This window comes from Suillus clintonianus, assembly GCF_016758775.1.
Source record: "Suillus clintonianus strain FC179 chromosome Unknown DEU56scaffold_82, whole genome shotgun sequence".
NCBI classification, from domain to species: Eukaryota; Fungi; Basidiomycota; class Agaricomycetes; order Boletales; family Suillaceae; genus Suillus; species Suillus clintonianus.
Genome location: NW_024539306.1, coordinates 58103 through 79819, shown reverse-complemented (window position 1 = coordinate 79819; position 21717 = coordinate 58103). Strand labels below are relative to the sequence as shown.

The following is a 21717-nucleotide window of genomic DNA, read 5'->3' as shown; positions in this document are numbered from 1 at the left end:
CTGGCATGGCAGTGTCGATATTCGACTGTTGCGATATTTAGATGGAAAGTTGCTGATGGCACATCCCTGCAAACCTCGCGAATTGAAGATGAGAGATTGGCAAAGTTGGACATGGAGACCGAGAAATGGTGGTATAAAAAGACGCGGAAATCAGGAGAAGAACTTATCGATTCGATATGTAGCAGTCGTACTAAGTAGTGACTGGTAGTGATAGTATTTCTGGTTTTGCGAGCATCGTATGCATACAACTTAAATTTGTCTATTACTTCCCACGGATGCATAACTTTATCCTTCAGCCACAATTACAAGCTGTGAGTGACCTTGTAAACAAGGTAATGTCTGGATTCAGTAATTTTGGTGATGGACTTACTATATAGATTGTAGTGTCTTACCTTTGCATTGCGAGAGTGCAATGGATGCAATGCAATGTGTGCACTATACGATGCGAAGCTTCGAAAGATCGATCGATCGGGAGAAACCATAACAAAACGATAAATTGTGATGAGTAGTACATCTATGTTTGGACTCGTCTTGAGAGACACTTGAGAGTGATGCTTTTGGGATAGTTCAGGGATACTCTCGTACACAGCCCTTTTTGGTATTATAACTCTCGGAAACCAAATTTGCAGATCGGCACCCGTCTAAGATCAAGAGATGGGCTCATGATATGATCAAGATATCGAATCAGTCCAAGATTGAGATTGATAACTGCGCTACATGAAAATCTATCTAGGCATCTGAGATCACTGATAGCGAGTGGTACAGCTCTTTGTCTGCAAAATTATTCAAGAAATAGTCGTCAAACACCTCCATTGAGTTCCCAGAATTCACGTCCCTGCCCAATGGTCCTTGATAGACAGGTATAATCTCCACCGCATGCGTAACGTCTGTGAGAGGAATTATGGATCCGCGTCTGATCACCCTTTCCGACTGTGCTGAATATCGAGTATAAGATCGTCTGACCATCCACATGCCCGTAGATGGCTCGGGGCCAGGCACGACGAAGTCAAAATGCTAGATATATACCAGCACCTGAGACAAGCGCTCGGGGAGCTGCGCACGAGAACCTCTGGGGAGGGTTGGCTGGAATATGGCTCGTACTTGAGCGACATAAGATCCTGTAGAGGCCCATCAGGAAATGTCACCACCGGTAAATCTAGTAATACTCACCATCGTTACGACCATCGACCCTCTGGTTAAATAATACGGCGTTGCAGTTCCCTCTAGGAAAATTACTGGAAGGTGGCTCGGCGTGAATTTGTTGGCTCGGCATGATCCTGCAAGTATGGAATGCGGAAAATAACTGGATGCGAAATTTCAACCATGTATTGAATAGTAGCTGGTCGGAGAGTGTACAACCATTGCGGGTCGCGTAGAGGTGTAAAGCATGAGAAAAATCAGTGATGTCGTACGACGACTGCAGTTGAGACGCATCAAGGCGATTGTGATCTGCTTTCACAGTCACATTGAAGGCAATCCGTGCATTGTCCGACAAAATACCCTTCAAGAAGTGATTGCGAACAGGGCGCGGCGCTTGTAGACATAGCTGGGCAGCTGGGTTTGCGTTGGAGACCCAAGCAAAGGTGGGATCTGTCTCCGTACTAGCGATCTCTTCGTCCTCCATGATGACAGTGTTCATGAGTGGGTCCTGACCAGGTGTAGATACAGACGAGGACAACAGTGTGTAAAGGTCGAACTGCCGGATGGACTCCTCCCGATCGAGGATGCGAGCGATCTGCAAGACGAAGTCTCTCTGACGACTCGTGCGTTCAAACGGATGTTTGCAGTGAGTAATTAAAAGACGTTCCGATACGTCTGCTGTCCACTGCATGAGCGAACCGACGTGGGAGATCGCACGAGCGAAATTTTGCATGAGTTCCAATTTCGGAATGAAGAAGTCGTCTTTAGCACCGCTCTTTCCCTGGCGTGCCTCTGCATCGAGGATGGCCTGCTTATGATCATGGAAGTCTTGAAGTGCTTGAGTCATGGAGGCGATGCTGGATTCAGTGTGAAGGGGATTCTGAGCAAGGTAGATAAAGTCAATCATTGCCCGCACAGCGTGGATGAAACCAGGGCTTGTGATACCCCACAGCGTCGGCACAATTGTGCGCTGAATATCTCGGTGCTCTCATCCTGTCATTTGGTTGACATGAGAGACACCCCCAGAGAAATGGCGCACACCAGTGCGCTTGTGGTGACTCTTGAACCGTACATCAAGTTCATGACCCATGATCTGCTTGATCCATTTAAGGACGTGATCGAAAAAGAATTTGTGTAGCATGTGCAGAATTTCTGGCGTCAGGAATCTAGCGGGATTGGAGCACCTCCAGTTTCTCCAGTACGGCAAGTGCACCCCACTAAGATGGAGCTTTTTGGACTCTCTAACGTATATAATGAGATCCCATGGGTCAACACGGTTGCAAAGCTGCTGGATAAGCGCGTAGGTGTCCGATCCATTCCGTGGAGGATGCGGTGTCTCATCACCAAACTCTTTGTGGGTCGCTGTGGTGACGGGAGACGAGTTTTTCATGATGCATGCGATCATCAATTGTTCGGGGAGATCGGCGATGTGGCTGATTAGAGGCGTGAAACAGTAACAGATTTTGGCCGAGGGATCGACCATATACTTGCCAACACGAGCTGCGACCTTCAAATTGGAACATACGAGATCCATGCACTTGTGCCACAGACGCGCCCGGAGTAGAGTTTGAAAATCAGAGTTGACAATGAAAGTCGGTATTGGCATGAACGCAGTACATCGCCACGCATGTGATGTAGCCTTCATGCGGACATCGGCCTGGATATTTCCGATGGTGAGGAATAATGGGTGCATCTCGAGGCCACCTGTGTGTCTTGTAACTGGGGTTTTGTCAGAAGCAGCGATGATCGGAACGATAGTCGCCCCTTCCGGTAGTTGATCCTATTATCAAGTGTCAATCACTCAAGTAGCTCTAAACAAAAGTGCGACTACTTACCTGAATCTCCCATGCATCATCCGAAGTCCAAAATTCTCCAATTTGGTGTTCTTGTCCTTGATAGATATGGTGTGGGTCATAGCACATGTGTTTCGCATAAACGGGGTTTGCAAAAAGTTGCTTCGTAACCTCCAACCCGTCCCTCCAAATGAGGTGAATCGGTCGTTCACTCTCGTAGCCCTTGAGCTTAAGCTTCGTACACTGCCATTTCGGCCCACAGCCAGGAAGCTGCTGCATGTAGAAGAACAACTTGTCCTTCATTTTGAATTGCGGCCGCTCTCTCATCTGGAACTGAAGTAGTATGTCATTTAAGTATTTACTTGATGACAATTAGACAACGCACCCAATCTAACTTGAGAAATTTGTCGATCTGCGTCTGAGAGAGGTTCTCGACAAGGAATTTCGCGAGTGACCATTCACCCAGCCCATCAAATGGATACCATACATTAGTCTCCCTGGCTTCTTGAAGAGGATGGTCTTGCATTTCTTGAAACATATTTTGTGCAGGCAGTTGATCTGGAAGAATGTAATGGTAGCCAGAGGTGGGGTGATACTTTGCTGATAAGTTTGTCTGCTCTGGCGGTCGCTGTAGAGCCTGCGGTACTGGAAGCATTGATCTGTTGGTGAGGTTCTCTGGCCAGCATGAGTCTGCACTATTTAGATGCTCAATTATTGCCTCGGCTGATTGGTATTGTTTCTTGCAGTTAGGACACAAGACGACAGCAACGTTGAAGGGCGAACTGGAGAAATAGATCAGTGAGTCATTTAACACCGCACAGTACTGCTCACTTTTCAGTCAACTCTGCGAACTCAGAGTCGGGTTCCTTGTGCTGAAAACCGGGGTTATATGGATCGTAAAGCTGAGGATACGCCATAGGAATGACCACTCTGAGGTACCACCAGTGCGATACTTTGCACACCACTCGAAAAGCACTAAGTCTTTGAAACTCCGACTTTTGTTGGGGCTTGCTGTTGAACACAGTGCACACCAAGCGACTGAGACACCACTTATGTATCCTCCAGAGTCTCTGTTCCAGTATCCGCGTGGCGAAACCCCGCCAACCAGTCCACTGCATAGCTCAAAGTCAAGTCTGATTCTCCCAAAGGTTGATTATGCTGAAGCTTTCACTCGCGTCTACCATGATAGCCCCCAAAGCTCTTCTCCACCTAGTAGCCTTTGTCCCTCATCACCCCCAGGTACTCATCATATCATCTCAGAAAACACCTCAGACAACACTTAATTCAAATCTTTGCAGCATCTGTCACTTCCTTAGGACATGCTGATGTCGGTCCACCCACTACAAAAAGGCGGGGTGGCATACGTTTTAAAGCAGAATTTGCAGTCCAGTTACCACCCTTATGTCTGGAAAACTCCCCCCACTCCGCAGGCTGAGCGTAAGATGGCAAGCGTGATGGGACGATTGACTGGCGGTATGGATTCAGACCTTGACGATGATATGGTATGTTACAATACTTTATGCTCCGACTCTCAGTGACATTTAATCACGTCTCTAGACCTGCAAAATATTTTCTCAGGGCTTGCAGCGGTTGTCCTCTGAAGGAGTGCGCCGTGCTGCTTATTACAAGGAGGCAGAACTTGAACATCGCCGGCATCTTTCAATGGCTTTGGCTTGGGAGGCAGAGAAGCTCTCGAGGCTCAGAGATTTCATCGATTGTGAGCAGCAGGAGCAGGAGGATCAAACTATTCGGGCATTTGAGGAGGCAGCGCTCTTTACACGCATGGTGACTGATCGCGACGCAGGGCGTGCTTCCCAGGATCTCGAGTTCATCACTTCAATCCAACAGGAAGAGGCAGCAAGGGTCAAACAGTTGAATGCTGAGCTCGATGAGCTGGATATATTTCTTCCCTTGGACCCGCCAACTTCAGATTTCGACGATGGGTGCTGTCACTGCTGTGGGTGAGAATGCTGTGACTGTTCACAACCATTGACGGGAATCTTTTCAATGACGTGCAGAGTCTTTCCGTCAATAATTGATGCTGCTATGCCAGTGTATGCAGCCTTGACAAACATGTGACCAACTCTTTTGCTGCAGAAATTCTCTGGATAGTCTTCAATTTTCCTACACCACCTCCTGGTTGTGATCACACTCGCCTGGCTGGTGTTTCTGCCAAATGCCGGTCAATAACGTTGCAGGCACGTCTCTGGCCTTTAAGCAAGTGCGCAGGATCGATCTTTGTGTCGCAGGCCAGCGCTAATATCTGCTCAACTCCATGGTACAATTAATATTGAATTCAAGTTCTTCGTCTGATATGACAGCAACCAACTACTGTACAGATTCATATTTGAGTCTGTATTTCCGTCACAACTCGCATTTATAAAGCAAATGCCAATTATCTATCATTCAAACAGTATGATGAATGGTAAACAAGGTCCCTGCCGACGAAGTTCGGCCCTTTCCTCTAGTCACATGACATAGTCAATTTTCTGACGCCACCAAAGATTAGACACACTTATATCGAGAAATTTACGGTGGCGCTCAGCCAGAACGCTAAGCGCAGGCACGTGATCTCGATCATTCACCTTTTTGAGCTCGGGTTCGCAGAACCTCGCAGGTCAGCATGACAGCGTGAGTTTTCTCGTAGAGTAGAGCAAAGAAAAATAGAATGCGGTTCAAATCAAACGCACCAAAGTGTCGAGGAACGTGTTTGCACGCGCTGGATGTAAGTAGTATGTGAACGTGGTGTTTGTTAGTGATGAGTGGGCTAAGGTAGGGAGAGTGCTAGTATGGTACTAATCGACACCCCTGGTTGTAGTATTAGACTTAGTAAAATGGGAACTACCAGTTTTGCCATAGACACTTTTGACGGCAATTACCAACAGCGCAATTTGACCTAATCCATGGCATTTGTCAGGCCCTATTTTGCTGGGTGTTTTGGCTTTCACAGCCGCATTTTTTGGATTTTTGAAACTCAGCTATGTTTTCAGTCACAAATGTGTTTTCCACATTTGTCAGATGTTTTGGTATGTTTTATTCCGCAATTTTGGCCTCCAAAAGCGGAAATTCACAAAACACATCCTGTTTTGGTCACCTCCTCATGTCAGGCCTCCCCACATTATTCCCACACTCCGCATTTTCGCATTTTTAGCCACCTACTGTGGGAATTACCCCACAACACCCAAAACATCATCCCAATATGGTATACCACATAATTATAATTATTCCCACACCCTCCCCACCTCACTGCAGCTTCACCACTACACCACAATAGGTCCCCCCTTGTATCTAAGTAGTAGTTTGGTATATACATGTATAATATTATATAATAGACCGCTTTTTTTATCAATTTGTGTGCCTGCTCATCCTCCAGGGCCTTTTTCAAACAGGGTAGGGTACAGAACATTTTCGCATTTTTGCCCCTTTGATAGGGGGGTGTTCCAGGACATTCAGAACATATTTATGAGCATATATGAGTAGATTCCCATCTTTATTTCACCCCTTGAAGTGTCCTACATCAATAGATATAGCACATATGCAAGAAAACACAGAATATGTTCTCATGTGATTATTTCTAGGTGAAGAGCCTTGCAAAAATGATTCCCAGCATCTATTTAACAATAGGAACAATGTATCAGGAGCCCAGGACCATAGGATAATTCCCTGTTGCATGGTGTGCCCCCCCTCTCCTGGTGGTTTACCCCCTGTGAAACTTTTTCCTGTAGGACCGGACCTCAATTGAGGTAGGGGGTCTATTCTTATGTATATTTGAGGTAAGTCTATCATATAGCTGGCCCAGGACACACATAGGATCCTGCTACAGGAACAAAAACATAGAAAATCGCATTTTTGACACTTTGATGTTTTTTAGTCCCTTACACTTGCATAAATAATACAACCTGTTCATATATCATTATCATAGTATATATACTTGCTTTTTGTGACAAGGATCAGCTCAAAATAGGCCAGAGGTTTGAGTTAGTGTGAATACTTGCTATTTCTACTGATAAGGATCCCATACTTTCAATACATCGAAATTTAATAATCAGACACCTGGAGTAGATTTCAAATATGCTCAGTATCATAGTCCTAAATGTACAGAACAATCCTACAAGAATTGAGTGCTGAGGAAGTGAAATAGATAAGAAATTGAGTGTGGGAAAGTTCAAAGACCCAAAACATCGAAAATGGTCAGTTGAGCAATAGTAGCATTTTAATGCTAGGTCAACTCAGATATACACCACATCCCTTCCACCACCCTTCAACCTCAGGGCAGTATGTAGTATATGTTCCTTTAGTAGTCTACAATGTATCCTACATATTGTTAATGAAATATTTGACCTGTATCTTATATAAATGTAACTTTGTGTGAAAAGATGTCAATTGTCACTTTTCACACATATGTGGTTTTACTTGTCATTCAGTCAGTCCTTGATGGATCTTTCTAAATCTTCAAATATATCATCAGGGGCATATATAGGACATGTCCAAGGTCTTTGATTACTTATCACAGGCTTGATTACTATGTAGGCTTCTTATCAGTAGAAAAAGCCCCTGTACATCATATATCACATTTGCACCCTATGTAGGGCTGATCCTTGGCACAAACATATTTGTGAATGTACTACTGATCATATATGAGCAAGCCTGGTCATTTGCGCAAGTGTAAGGGACTAAGAAAATCAAAAGTGTCAAAAATGCGATTTTCTATGTTTTTGTTCCTGTAGCAGGATCCTATGTGTGTCCTGGGCCAGCTATATGATAGACTTACCTCAAATATACATAAGAATAGACCCCCTACCTCAATTGAGGTCCGGTCCTACAGGAAAAAGTTTCACAGGGGGTAAACCACCAGGAGAGGGGGGGCACACCATGCAACAGGGAATTATCCTATGGTCCTGGGCTCCTGATACATTGTTCCTATTGTTAAATAGATGCTGGGAATCATTTTTGCAAGGCTCTTCACCTAGAAATAATCACATGAGAACATATTCTGTGTTTTCTTGCATATGTGCTATATCTATTGATGTAGGACACTTCAAGGGGTGAAATAAAGATGGGAATCTACTCATATATGCTCATAAATATGTTCTGAATGTCCTGGAACACCCCCCTATCAAAGGGGCAAAAATGCGAAAATGTTCTGTACCCTACCCTGTTTGAAAAAGGCCCTGGAGGATGAGCAGGCACACAAATTGATAAAAAAAGCGGTCTATTATATAATATTATACATGTATATACCAAACTACTACTTAGATACAAGGGGGGACCTATTGTGGTGTAGTGGTGAAGCTGCAGTGAGGTGGGGAGGGTGTGGGAATAATTATAATTATGTGGTATACCATATTGCAGAAAGTCTGGGAATCCGAATTTCCGGCAGTCCGGGTCTGGCGGTCTACGGGTCTGTCCGGGTCCAACCGCCTGCACCCGGCTCTGTCCGTCTAGCTAATGTCCACAGAGCCAGTACTAGTGTCATACTAGTCCACTAATAATCGAGATCGAACACACAATATTTACTCCGACATCGACACTCGACTCGAGACACCGAGCATGAGAACTTTCCACGACTTACTACAGCACCTCGTGAGCCAGCCTGATGTTATTAGCTGGGACTCTATTAGCGCCTTTTTTTTATTTCATTAGTATCGCGAGCCGTTTCAAAGAGGACATAATCATAATCCTCGTACAACTGGCTCAAGCGTCCACCTCTTGGCCCGAGCCTGAGATTCGGGTCTTCCTCGTATTTCACTTGAGGTACTGGAGTGAAAAGATCGCTAAAACAAAAAAAAAAACTTCCGGTTAGTAATTAACATGTACCATGAAGGGATGCACATGCCTATGCCGACGGGACATTGGAGGTCGGTTGTAGTCGTTAGATACGCGAGGTTTCGGAGGGGTGCTGTCCCGAGTAGGAGGTGTTGAAGTTTTGGACAGTCCTGATGAGTCGGCAGTGGATGGGTGCCCGTCGATACTATCTTTCCGGGGTGTGGATTTCTTGCGGGCAGGAACGCCTTCTGGCCATGTGCACTGCACGACTGTTAGTGGTTTTTGGGGGATACTACAGGACGAGACGCACGTCTCGCTGCCCATGAGTGCATCACATGCAATTTGGTTTCGCCTCGTTACACTGAGTTGGGGAATGAATAGATATTCGAGTGGCAGTGTGGAGTGGCATACCTTTATTTTTTTGACTCTACATGTCATGCAACCAATCTTGCTCCTTGTATACTTGGGACACTTCCTTTGTTGTGGCTCGCAAACGACACTGCGAGAAGTGCCGACGTGTTGTTTGTCAGAGACAGCAATTCGACGGACACGCGAGGAACAAAATCATTTTGACGAGAGGAGTTTGGTGCTGGCAAAAACTCTTCTCCATTACAGTCTTGTAGGAGTTGCACGTAAGACTCGTGCGTCGTGCAGAACGGGAGCAAGGCGGATTGAAGATAATGGCGGCGAGTGTGAAGGAGAAACTAAAGTCGAACGAGAGACAAACGGAAGTTGTGTGACACGATCACCACACCACCCTCGAAGTCCTTGATTGCAAGCGCGAGTGCGTCGATGGAAGCCATATCCAAATGGTTCGTCAGCTCATCAAGGAGGAGTAGATGTGGCTCAACAAAGAGCCTGTGCACGGACAGACCCGGACAGACTCAGACGGACGGACGGACGGACCCGCAAATTCGAATTCCCAGATGCCCTCCCATATTGGGATGATGTTTTGGGTGTTGTGGGGTAATTCCCACAGTAGGTGGCTAAAAATGCGAAAATGCGGAGTGTGGGAATAATGTGGGGAGGCCTGACATGAGGAGGTGACCAAAACAGGATGTGTTTTGTGAATTTCCGCTTTTGGAGGCCAAAATTGCGGAATAAAACATACCAAAACATCTGACAAATGTGGAAAACACATTTGTGACTGAAAACATAGTTGAGTTTCAAAAATCCAAAAAATGCGGCTGTGAAAGCCAAAACACCCAGCAAAATAGGGCCTGACAAATGCCATGGATTAGGTCAAATTGCGCTGCTGGTAATTGCCGTCAAAAGTGTCTATGGTAAGAATGGTAGTTGCCATAATATGTAGGTCTAATACTACAACTACGGCTGTAATCGAAGGGTAGCAAAAATATCAGTAGCGGTTGAAAAGAGTGGTCCGAGTCGGCATCACTTTTTGCGAGAGACGTGCTGCATGAGGGCAGTGCGTGCCTTGTTGATGGCCTTCAGCAACTGCGTGTGTCCCATTTCGGCCTCTGGATATGCTGTGAGGAAACACGACTCGTTCGACTCGTACCTGGAGCCGAAATATGGATGGTGGGTAGTGCAGGCAAAGGAAATGGTATCAGCGTGGACTTACTCGTTGATGAATTCCAGCACGATGGTTGCCCTTTGATGGTACTTTGACGCGAATCGTCGATTGGCGCCTTGGTACCACTCCTTCGGCCAATCTTTGAGTGGCATCCTCAATCCCCTGTCTGGGTTGCCGACGAGCCAATGCTCGACGATCTCCTTCCAGGACTTACTCTTCGGGCTGGTTGTGCCGTTTGGACGAGTGACAGGCACATGGGGAATTACAAGGCCAGCGGTAGGGAGGGATTGGGAGGTGGTGTTCTTGGATGGTGGGGTAGTTTTAGTAGCGGCGGGTTGTTGTGAAGTGAGGATGCTGCTCTGGCTGGTGACAGCTCTGGGTGAAGGGCGGTGTGTGGCTGTGAGGTGTCCTCCTTCGCGGGATGGGGTGTATGGTGGAGTTGGCTGTGGTGTGCAAGACTTGGAGGCACATGACTCAGCCTGAGAGTCAGAGATGATGGCGAAGCGCCGGGAGGAATCACCTTGAAGTTGCAGAGCAGTTGCTGTGGTGCAGGCTGCCTGCACCATCACATTGGTTAGCGTGCACAGTGAGTTGTGAACCGATCTGATGTCGTTGCGCAGGTTGTTGACATCTGTCGTGACAGATGAATGAACCATGCGAAGCTCTTCTATAGACACCGGTCTCATGAGAGCTTGTTCACCAGTGAGGGAGGCGTTAGCACCACGGGTGATGGGGGCAAGGGCATCACTGTAGTCATTCTCATAGGCATGTAATTCATCGAGTAGATAACGAACAAGTGTGTCGCGCTGCAAATAGACGTGATGAGCAAAAAAAAAATGCAGCACCAGATCCAAGAAACTGAAACACGCACATGCTCGCCTTTGGCCCATCCACCCCACCACCTAACTTTGGTGAGTGTCCACCGCTGACCCACGGGAGCAAACATAAATCAGTACTGTGCACCCCCACGACGAAAGCAGTGGGTTGAGAAGTTGCCGAGAATGCCAGTGCCTGTTGTAGCCTCGTTGATCCACTTTTGTACTGTATCATGAGATATCAGTTGGCCAGGCTGTACCACCCTGCTGGCACCCATTGCGGGAAAGATGAAGTCGTTGGGTTGAAGTGAGCGTCCATAGTGAAAGTGCTCCAGCCATTTGATCCAGAACAACGTCCAAAAAAAGTTGTCACAGGCCAGGATGTCTGGGCGTGGATAGATCTTGTAGTGATTTGCTGGCGAGGTAAGTGATTCAGCCATCCGTTATCGTTTTTGACTTAATGTGACCGAGGCTTACATCTTAAATCCGCTTCCCACTGGCCCTTGTCGACCTTCCGTTGCCACCCTTTACGGTTCGAGAGGAAGATCTCAAAGTGAGACTGGCACTCACTTAGTGCCAGTGTCTTGCCTGCGAGGTACATTTTTAGCACTTCATCCAACATGGGCATATCGAGTGATATGTCCTTTCGCTGCAACTTGATGAGCTCAAAACATCTGCAAATATACTAGGAGGTCAGATATGCGTGTGGGGACAACTCGGCAGTTCGCACCTCGTCCACAGTGTCCATGTGTTGGCTTCGAACGTGACTTGTTCGAGATGACGGGTGAGTCGTGATCTTGTTTCTAGGTCTAGATGCACATCTGAAGGCTGAGTGCCACTCATTACCTTCCAAATCATCTGCAGCGCGATCTCGAGTGGACACGTGGCCTGATGCCATCGAAGTGTCTGATTCATGTAGTCTTTTGTCATTGCCATCGAGTGAGTCCGATCTCTGCCCTCCGCACTTGCCTTGTGCTTGACCGATGACAGCACATCATAGACATCCCCTGAATTAGCAGGATTTCCCTCCCAGCACTGCTTGGCCTCGTTGAAGTGCCATTTACCACGGAATCTGTCACCATTTCTGGGACACAAGTCAGTGGTCAGTTACTATTCTAACTCATGTATGATGATGCTCACGATAGCTCCCACAGCTTCTTAAATGCCGAACGGATGCTCTCGACAGTTGTCTTACTCAAGTTCTCATGGAACCCTTTCAGAGACATAAAGAGTGCCAATGCTTTGTCGGAGCATCCGTTTGGTATGCTATCGAACACGTCCTTGAATGCAGGATCATCATATACGTCATCGTCTGCATCTGTTGCGACACCAGCAGGCAGTGGCAGCATACTAAGTGCTGGTGAGTCTTTGGACACGTTGTTGGGGCTTGTAGCAGACCTGCTCAAATTGTCGAAGTGGCTCGCCAGCCATTCCCACCCGCGTCGGACGTGCCCAGCGTAGTTGGTCCTTGTATTGTTTGCCTGAAGGTGAGTGTCTATTCTATGTTGCTTCTAGATCTTTGGCAGCCCCGTATCCACAGTGTTCGCACCCAACTCGGATGCGACGCCTTTGTTATCGGTGAGCCAAACTGTAAGGTCATATGTTAAGTATGTTGACCTATGATGAAGGGGAATTTAAAGCACTGGGCTGTGCAGTGTTGCACTTCCTCTTAGGTGCTGCCTTCGTTCCTTGCTGCGAGCTGGTACCACCAATTTTGTTGGCCTCCTTTGGACCTTTGCTTGAGTGGAAGGACATCCTGGGCGTCCCAAGCGTCTAGCTTGTGTCGTGACAGCGAGTTCCGAGGATACCAAGGGCTCTGGATTATGCGCAGCTGGCATCGTGAGAGTGAGTTCTAAGGATACCAAGGGCTCTGGATTATGCACAGTTGGCATCGTGAGAGCGAGTTCTAAGGATACCAAGGGCTCTGGATTATTGGCAGCTTGCGTCGTGACAGCAAGCTCTGAGGATTCCAAGGGCTCTGGATTATTGGCAGCTTGCATTGTGACAGCGAGCTCCAGGGGTTCCAAGGGCTCTGGATTATTGGCAGCCTGCATCGTGACAGAGAGCTCCGAGGATACGAAGGGCTCTGGATTAAGCGCAGCTTGCGTCGTGACAGTGAGTTCCGAGGATATGAAGGGCTCTGGATTAAGCGCAGCTTGCGTCGTGACAGTGAGTTCCGAGGATACCAAGGGCTCTGAATTATGCGCCAATGTGGCCTCGTGGACAGGCAACACATCAACCATGGTTGATGGAGGAGACAGGGTTGGTACAGCAAGGTCAGTAGTCAATGGAGGAAGAGATGAAGCAAGTGCGGATGTTGGAGTGAGGTCCATGGTCAACAAAGGAGGCGAACTAGGTGGAGATGGCAAAGATAGGTCAGTAGTCGATGGAGGAGGGGAACTGGATGTAGATGTAGGAACCGAAGTTCCCTTTGCAGAAGAACCTATTGAGAATAATCAGTTGTTATGCTATGAACTAATCGAGGATGATACATACCATATATGCGACCCAGGTGTCTTTCAAATGGCAACAAAAACTGTTCATGGAAGTTAGGCGTTGACGCCTTAAAGCTAAAACCCTCCAGGGTTTTACCATGATGATAACTGTTAAACAATGGTGATGAATCAAATTCTTGTTAATATAATAGTAAGAAAACGCACCTCAATGTCATGATATCGCCTTCGCACAAAGGGTCGGGTCCACCCATAACAAGTGAGTAGTGTCATCCTCCCGTTAAAGTCGAAAGTTCTTCAAATATTTGACCCAGCACGATGGGCAACTCTTGAATTGCACTTGATCAGTGAGGAATTAATCAGTTGAAGTCAAACAAAACAAACAATTGCTTACTGGTAAATTTCCTCCTTTGTCCGATCTTGCCCTGCTGCAACTGATCCCAACTTTCTGGCAGCATTAATATGTACTGTCTCATCGTGAACCTCGTCCTTCACATCTTCTGGCTCCTTTGCGAAACATTCACTTGTGTGTTGCCGGACAGCACAAAGCTTTTGATCAGGTAGTACCAGTTTATTCTCCTTGATGTCATCAGAAACTAAGGGCTTGACTTTTGACTCATAGTGAAGTTGGGAGTATACTTCAATTTCCTTGAGGTCTCGGGTGCCTCGTGCACGCTGGCCAAGCAACGCGGATAGCATTTTGCTGGTCGATGTCCCACCAGGTGTAGTCTTTCCTTTTGTATTGTTTCTAAACCACTCCCGCAATTTCTGTTCAATTGCTAATCAGAATTCCAATCTATATTTAGCTCAACATCAAGAAACACACTTTACGTCGTTGGTTGATGGCGTCATTGAGCACCTTTGTCTGTTCTGTGTCCAAATTGGTGAGTTTTTCCACATCACTTATACTGTTCTCATGATCCAGCTCGGTGTTGACCTCATTGATGGCCTCCTCTAAGTCCAGATCAGATTGATTGATGTTGGCGGCCTCGTTGGGTGAGTTTTCACTTGAAAAAATTCTCATGTGTTCAGGGAAATTGCTGAACCACTTTGGGTACAGAAGTTCGAAGAATCGATTAAGTTTTTTTTCTTTCTGCATCTGCAGGTATGTTGGCACTTCGGTTTGCAGCCATAAAAGCTCCTCTGCCGTTGTCCACCTCGGAGGGGCCATCTGAACATATAATGTCAGTGCGATATTCATTTGTTCTGGTTGGTATGGTCTTTGCTCACATTTTCCCGTGTTGTTTCCCAGGGGGGGGGGGGGGAATGTAGACAGGTTGCTCGCGTATACCAAACAAAGCGCAAATCTCCTCACCACATCCTTACTCAGCTTTTTTTTTTTCATTGCGCCAACCAATCAATGCCAATCAATCAATGAGCGGTACAAATACTATTTTCTTTACTGCTAACCTGAACTTACTGCCTTCATTCAGCTTTACAAACATGTCCCACTCAGATATCAGGTGCCCCCACAACCGACCTGTTCAAATGCTACCTCATCCCTGCTTCAGACTCAAGCAGTTCATTGAGGCCATCTGGTTGGTTCAGTGCAGATATGGTAAGTCGTTTACTCCAGTCCCTATAGCACTGACTGACATACTTTTTCCAAAGTTCCCCCCCAAGCTCCAGGACCATATGGTTGGCCTTACTGCCCGGAAGGTGAAGACTGTTTAATTCATGCACAACATGGTATGTCTGACTTGCTTACTAGTTTTTTTTTGCTGATTCTACTTACAATCAGATGGCGACAGCCTCACGAATGTTACGGACGACAACACCGACATCTCAGTCGATGACACAGACTGTGGTGGCCTTGCGGATCAAGTTGCAGAGGACCACGCCGATGTCTCAATCGATGACATTTGGATCGGCCCCGCGGATGATGTTGCTGATGATGCTGATGATGATTCCAGTTTGCAGTCCGACCCTCTCACCAGTGGTGGGGAAGAAGATGCGCCAGAATATCAGGCCATCGATGCCAATGCTAGTGTCGAAACACTTGTTGATATTGACCCTGCTAGTCGGTATAACTGGTTCGTAAGTGTGGGTCATTCTGGAGTCGGACTATTTAGTGACATGTACGTGGTCTTTTTTTATTTTGATCCGTGCCGTCTCTGATGATACATAATAAGCTATACTGCCCCCAAAATGTGTGCTACCGGCACTTCCGTGTATTACTTTAGCATGCTCGATGCAGCCAGGGAACATCTCTGGCGTATGTTGAACATGTGGTGTGGCGAGGCCACTATGCTCTAGATACTCCATCATTTGTATATATTAAAATATTGCGGGATGTGCTTGCTGGGTCTTATAAACACTCCGCTATGGCTGTACATATTAAACTTGCAGGCCACGCTCAATCGGTCTTACTCAATGGGTCTCATAAACGATTTGCCATGGTTACTCTGGATTTAATGTCTGACACACTTTTGTGCATGAGCGGGACGTGCTCAACGAGTCTTATGTGAATTGATAAGCTTTTGCGCATGAGTGGGACATGCTCAACGAGTCTTATATGACTCATTGACGGACCCATCCTGTAAGCTTTTGCGTGCAACTCAGAATTCTTGGCTTAATTCGCTTAATTCAATTTATTGAAATTGTGCGTTGCATACTAGAATGTAGAAATCTATCTGTCCCGAAGTGTGGCTATTATTGAAGGGTGTAGTACCTGTCTGTCCCGAAGTGTGGCTAATATTGAAAAGGGTGTATTACCTGTCTGTCCCGAAGTGTGGCTACCATTTGAAAGGCCTGTCTGCAAATCAATTGCAAATGCTTACTACCCTTTGAAGCTTACAGATATCATTGATTCAGATGCCACCAAAATACAAGTCAGACGAAGATCGTCGCAATGCTAGATTGAAAAGCAAGCAAGCTCACTATGCAAGGTCAGTTTTGATTAATTTGCTGTCTTCTGGAATTAATGTTTGTTCTAGAAACAAGGCTATAGAGCAGGCAAAGTCATGAAATCGTTGGCAAAAGCAGTCTCAAATGAGCAATGTACATCTTCCTTGAGTGACAGCGCGTGATACATGTTGAACACCATCTCTATGTTTGTTACAAAGTCCATTATTGCCATGTTTCAAGACCTTGATACACTATACATGGAGCTCGGCTACAAAGCAGGAGTTCCTGAGCACAATACCATCCTGAGTCACTTTTGTGCGGTACTCCAACACATCGATACAGAAGGTTGGGATGTAATATCCCCTGAACTCAAAGATGTGTGTACTTTTGTGCGCAATTTGCACCAGCGCGCTACCAACCTAGCTGAGAATGTATGGCTATGCGCACCAGGGATCGGGCACAATGCTCTATCACAGCAATGTGAGCAATTGCTCCATCTCACAACACGACGACTTGCTGCAGAAAGGGAGTTTATTGCCGTGGTAGATCAAGGGGGTACTGAAGCATATGACGATGCTGTGTCGGCAGGTTCACTCAGCTGGCAAACGCCTCCTGAACGAGTTGTGCGTCTGTGTTTTCATGTTATCTGATTATATTGTCTTAACTCGGTCAATACTGTCATAATAAGTACTTCTGTAGTTGCAGTTGGATCTACATAGGGGTAAATGAACTGGAAAAAACCGATGTTTGGCACAGGGCACGCTGTCTACTTAGTGCTGAATATTTTGTCGTCAACTATGGTTGCTAGTCGAAGGCAGCGAACACTCTGGCACTTCCAGCAAAATTTCTTTGCTCACAATGATGCTGCAGGAAGAGCAGTGAGAAATGAGACCAACGACACTCCAGTGACTCCACAAGAGACTCGCCAGGAGCAGCAACGCAAGCACACTAGCTTTGAGGCAACACCCAGCGGTTCTCTTTCTGTTTCTTCATTATACTACATGGTTCCACACTCACCTGCCAAACACCGATTCCAAGAGTCTGATTCGCAAGACATACACCACCTACCAACAGATGGTTTTGATTTTTCATCATTCAATGATGTTAGCAAGGATGCTGACACATTTGTGGGGTCTGGCAAGCGAAATCATACTGCTGGAGTAAGTCATATGTTGGTTGATATCGCAGTAATGATTCTAACTAAGGTCTCCTCAGGATGATCCATTGGGCTTGTGGAATTCAGATGCTGACCTCTTTCTGCTAGAGTTTATTCGCTTGGAGGGTCGTGGGGACTTTGTGCATGCCGCATGTTCCTGCAGGGAAGCAGACCTGATGTATCGGTGCCAAGACTGTCATGGTGGAGAGTTGATGTGTCCCACATGTGCTGTGCATATACACGAGAGGCAGCCATTACACAGGATTGAGGTATGTACACTCTTTGTTCACAAATAAAAATCTGAAAGTACAATGCTGCCGCAGTGTTGGAACGGTACTTCGTTTCAGATTACTACATTGAAGACCTTGGGGGCCCGCTTTCAACTTGGGCATCCCATTGGTGTCCAATGCATCAATCTGATCCCTGCATTCAACGACGACTTCGTTATCCTTGACTGCAATGGTATTCACGAAGTCGGACTTGATTTCTGTGCATGCCAGTCTGCTCAGCCGCACATCATTCAGTTGTTATGTGGTCACTTGTTTCCTGCCACAACATCAGACCCTAAATCGGCCGCCACCTTTCGCGTGTTAGAGTATTTTCAAATGCTGTCATTTGAATCTAAAGGATCGGCATGGGAGTTTTACAATACTGTTGTTCGCCTCACGGAAAACATAGGCACCCATGTCCCCAAGGTAGGTAATGTAGTTTTGCGTCCAAACATATCCTTACTGACACATATCATTCAGAATCATTATGATAGTCTCCGTTGGATGATTTGTGAATGGTGTTTTGTGATGCAAATGAAGCACTGCGGTCAGGGTCACCATCTGGGGGGCATTAAAGCAACAGAGGCCGGTGCTTGCGCCGTCTTATGCCCTGCATGTCCCCATCCAAACAAGAATCTACCTGTTGGGTGGGAAAATTCTCCACCGGAATTCCAGTAAGCACGCTGATAAAAGTTTTAACTTTCATTCTTAATGTGGCCACAGATTTTTATATGTGATGTTCATTGCAATTGACGCCAACTTCCGACTGGTTCGGCGTAATGTATCATCAGACGCTGTTGATCCTGGGTTGAATCATGGGTACACATTTTTCGTGGAGGAGACTGGGTACAAGGGCTTCCTGGCTTCGTGCAATAGGGTGGGCAATGCTCAGGAGGTAAGTTTAATATGTTTGCCCGAGTCATAGCACTAACTATGATTAAACATAGAAGAGCACATGTTCTAGCCACTCCGCTGTGAACCTGGCGGATACGAGAGCTTCACGTGGACTTGCAGCAACGGGTGTAGGCACAGTTGATTGTGCACGGCACAATTTCAAGTGACCGTGTTCAGTTGGTGACTTACAAAAAGGGGAGAGGTGCTTTCTTTTGTTTACCGTATCATAGCTATGTTTCTGAACTCACCATTAATAGGTACATAAACATGGATTACCTTTTTTTTTCAAGCATGCAGTCTTCACACGACATTCACGTCCTCAATATATCTTATGACATAGCCTGCCAGTGGAACAAAAACCTTTGGTCACACATGTCAGCATTCCCACATAAGTATCGCATTGACCATGACAACAAGCTCGTCACATTCCTGGTTCCTAAATTCCATCTGCCAGCGCACATCACCAGTTGCCAAACGAGGTTCTCATTTAACTTTATCAAAGGTGTTGGGCGGACTGATGGTGAAGCTCCGGAGCGCGGGTGGGCAGATATCAACCCTATCGCTACAAGCACCTGCGAGATGGGACCTGGATCGAGCCGAGACACTATAGATGATCATTTCAACAACTGGAATTGGAAGAAGGTCTGCACCATGGGTAACTTACTTTTCTATCAATAACAATTCAATGCTAAGTTGCACTCACACCATTCTCCTCCGTAAATATAAGGCTGCAATACCTGAGGCTGAAGAATGTGCCGGTGATCTTAAGGAGTTCGAGGCTGCCCTCGATGCAGATCAATTAGCTGGATGGCGGAAAGAGATCGAGATGTGGGAGTCAGACCGCTCCTTGACGAATCTGTTTGAAGTCAAAGCAAGAACTAGTGAGCATTGTTTTGTACCTGACGATCTGTGTCACTGAGGAGTAATTTGAGAGCTGTGACCCAGGCTGCCATGCATCTGGCATTATCGAAGGCTGAGGTGGAAGAAATCGAGTGTGGTGAACATATATCCCTAGACGATGATATATCGCCATTGGTCCTTATATCATCGGGGATGGAACTAGAGGATCAACAGTAAGTATTCAAGTACAAGTATTGTAGTCATCGCTCATGCAGCTTCATGTAGACGACGTGTTGAGTTTGAGGTGAAGACCATCAGACAGCATGCCACTGATGCCCAAAAAGTCAAGATACTCCAACATATCAATAGCCTCCACCGTAGGATTGGCACCTGGTCCTGAGTACAACTGTTATACATGCCCTACATCTCCTGCCTATGTTCACCCAGTGACATTCCCTCTGAGGACAAGGCCCATAAAATCAACCTCTTTCTCCCTTCATCACTGCCCCCGACATTCCCATGTGACGACTGCTTACTAAAGTACGAATGGGATCTGCGTCAAGCGCAGGCCAACAATGCTCTAAATGACCTCCACACTGTCATCAACATGACCTACCACCTCTACAAGTATAAGTACGCCTTCATTCGAGGTCAGTGTGCGAACACTTGTGCTCACAGCATCATCCATTCTGCTGAAAGCTGAATTGATGCAATATCAGCTAAGTACACAGCTGCCCGAGATGCACTTGTTATACTCGCATCAAAACTAGGCAAGAATGACGACTAGCGGCGGATACTGAAGCCACTGGACAGGAGAAAAGATGCAGTCCCACTCAAACATGACGAAGGGAAGACGGTTGGCCAACAGAACATTTCATGGATATGGAAAGTGGCTGGGGTATCAAACAATCAGGAGGAAGGATTGCAGGATTGTAAGTCTTTGATTATGACTCTGCGTATCACTCAATTGATATATTGTAGTATTACGTGTGGAATGGTGCAAGGTGCAGGCGCGGGCTCATCGGTGGGAGGAGGAAGTCCAGCTCCTGCGTGAGGAAGTGTGTTGTGTTCTTGCCTTCTTGGAGTGGCAGGCTGGATGGTGGGATGCGCAAGGCTCGCAACACCAATTTGGCTCATCTGCATTCACAGAGGGGGCAGTTGCATATGCACATCACCAGGCAATGCTATGCCGGAGCATGTCTGCGCGGTTCAGGTTGTTGTGGGAAGCCATCCCCTCATGAACTGCTGTGCCTCTTGTGGACTAATACAAATACTTTAGCATACGTACAGATTCGTTTTTGGTAGATGTTTTATGCATGACGGAGGTTTATGTTCTATGTTTAATTCGGCACATACCATGCTGATATATCAGCGACTAAGTCACAGGTAAACTCAACAGAGTGATATATCACGGTGCCAGTGCAGGGAATAGAGTGATACATCAGACGGTGATGTATCAGCTACCACAGATCGCAAGAAAGGCATACCAGACAGTGTGATATATTGCTGAGTCACGAGTGATATATCATGGCGGAGTATCATACTACTATGTCAGACAGACCAGACAGTATGATATATCACTGATATATCACGGCACCAGTGCAGGAAACCCAGAGTGATACATCAGACAGTGATGTATCAGCTACTCAAGTCACGGGAAAGGCATAGCAGACAGGATACATCACCATATAAGGATTAAAGGTATGGATATATCACATACCTTCTACAATTATAGTATATAATACATTATACTGCCAGGGAGTTTTGGATACACATACATAATGAAAGAGTGTGATGGTCTGCCGTTGCATATGTCGTGTCAGCAGACCATCACACTATGTCGTTATATATATGCATATGTTGCTATTAAATATATGCATCCACCATCGCAACTGTCTTGAAGGCGGACCATCACACTCTTTCATTATTTATATGTATATGTTGCTATTAAATATATACATCCGCCATTGCAACTGTCTTGAAGGCAGACCATCACACTCTTTCATTATGTATATGTATATGTTACTATTAATATACACAGTTCTGTATAATGGTCTGCTGTTGCATGTGTTGCATTGGCGGACCATCACACACAACTGTAGTGATTTCGTGGTATGTAAGTGTACAAATGTGGTGCATATCACATTTCTTTGGGTCATATATTGTGAAATGTATAACTTAAATATGCAATATTTAATTTGGGGCCCCCA

The 21717-nt window shown here is 46.2% G+C and overlaps 5 protein-coding genes across 5 annotated transcripts; 3 read left to right on the top strand and 2 right to left on the bottom strand.

Annotated features, from left to right (window-relative positions):
• Positions 1-729: 729 nt before the first annotated feature.
• DEU56DRAFT_960939 (uncharacterized protein) lies at positions 730-3850 on the bottom strand (the record flags this gene model as incomplete). Its single annotated transcript, XM_041359324.1, has 7 exons — positions 730-930; positions 1027-1118; positions 1171-2110; positions 2180-2920; positions 2976-3266; positions 3319-3715; positions 3765-3850. The coding sequence occupies 7 exons, from the start codon at positions 3848-3850 to the stop codon at positions 730-732; spliced, it is 2748 nt and encodes a 915-aa protein (XP_041204801.1).
• Positions 3851-4115: 265 nt separating this feature from the next.
• Positions 4116-4898, top strand: DEU56DRAFT_916244 (uncharacterized protein; the record flags this gene model as incomplete). Its single annotated transcript, XM_041357843.1, has 3 exons — positions 4116-4172; positions 4250-4435; positions 4491-4898. 3 exons carry the CDS (start codon positions 4116-4118, stop codon positions 4896-4898), a joined length of 651 nt encoding a protein of 216 aa, XP_041204800.1.
• A 5193-nt stretch (positions 4899-10091) lies between these two features.
• On the bottom strand, positions 10092-14672 carry DEU56DRAFT_916243 (uncharacterized protein; the record flags this gene model as incomplete). The annotated part of the gene is made up of 15 exons (XM_041357842.1): positions 10092-10218; positions 10282-11039; positions 11105-11135; positions 11190-11463; positions 11526-11722; positions 11779-12132; positions 12189-12529; positions 12587-12636; positions 12692-12821; positions 12857-13491; positions 13545-13651; positions 13709-13727; positions 13812-13840; positions 13896-14269; positions 14328-14672. The coding sequence occupies 15 exons, from the start codon at positions 14670-14672 to the stop codon at positions 10092-10094; spliced, it is 3771 nt and encodes a 1256-aa protein (XP_041204799.1).
• A 272-nt stretch (positions 14673-14944) lies between these two features.
• On the top strand, positions 14945-15757 carry DEU56DRAFT_916242 (uncharacterized protein; the record flags this gene model as incomplete). The annotated part of the gene is made up of 4 exons (XM_041357841.1): positions 14945-15059; positions 15113-15190; positions 15243-15579; positions 15634-15757. The coding sequence occupies 4 exons, from the start codon at positions 14945-14947 to the stop codon at positions 15755-15757; spliced, it is 654 nt and encodes a 217-aa protein (XP_041204798.1).
• A 1923-nt stretch (positions 15758-17680) lies between these two features.
• On the top strand, positions 17681-20748 carry DEU56DRAFT_872983 (uncharacterized protein; the record flags this gene model as incomplete). The annotated part of the gene is made up of 14 exons (XM_041355823.1): positions 17681-17773; positions 17828-18199; positions 18254-18447; positions 18497-18668; positions 18721-18830; positions 18925-19309; positions 19395-19548; positions 19602-19664; positions 19768-19884; positions 19909-19915; positions 19955-20157; positions 20227-20255; positions 20295-20439; positions 20489-20748. The coding sequence occupies 14 exons, from the start codon at positions 17681-17683 to the stop codon at positions 20746-20748; spliced, it is 2304 nt and encodes a 767-aa protein (XP_041204797.1).
• Between the last annotated feature and the right edge of the window lie 969 nt (positions 20749-21717).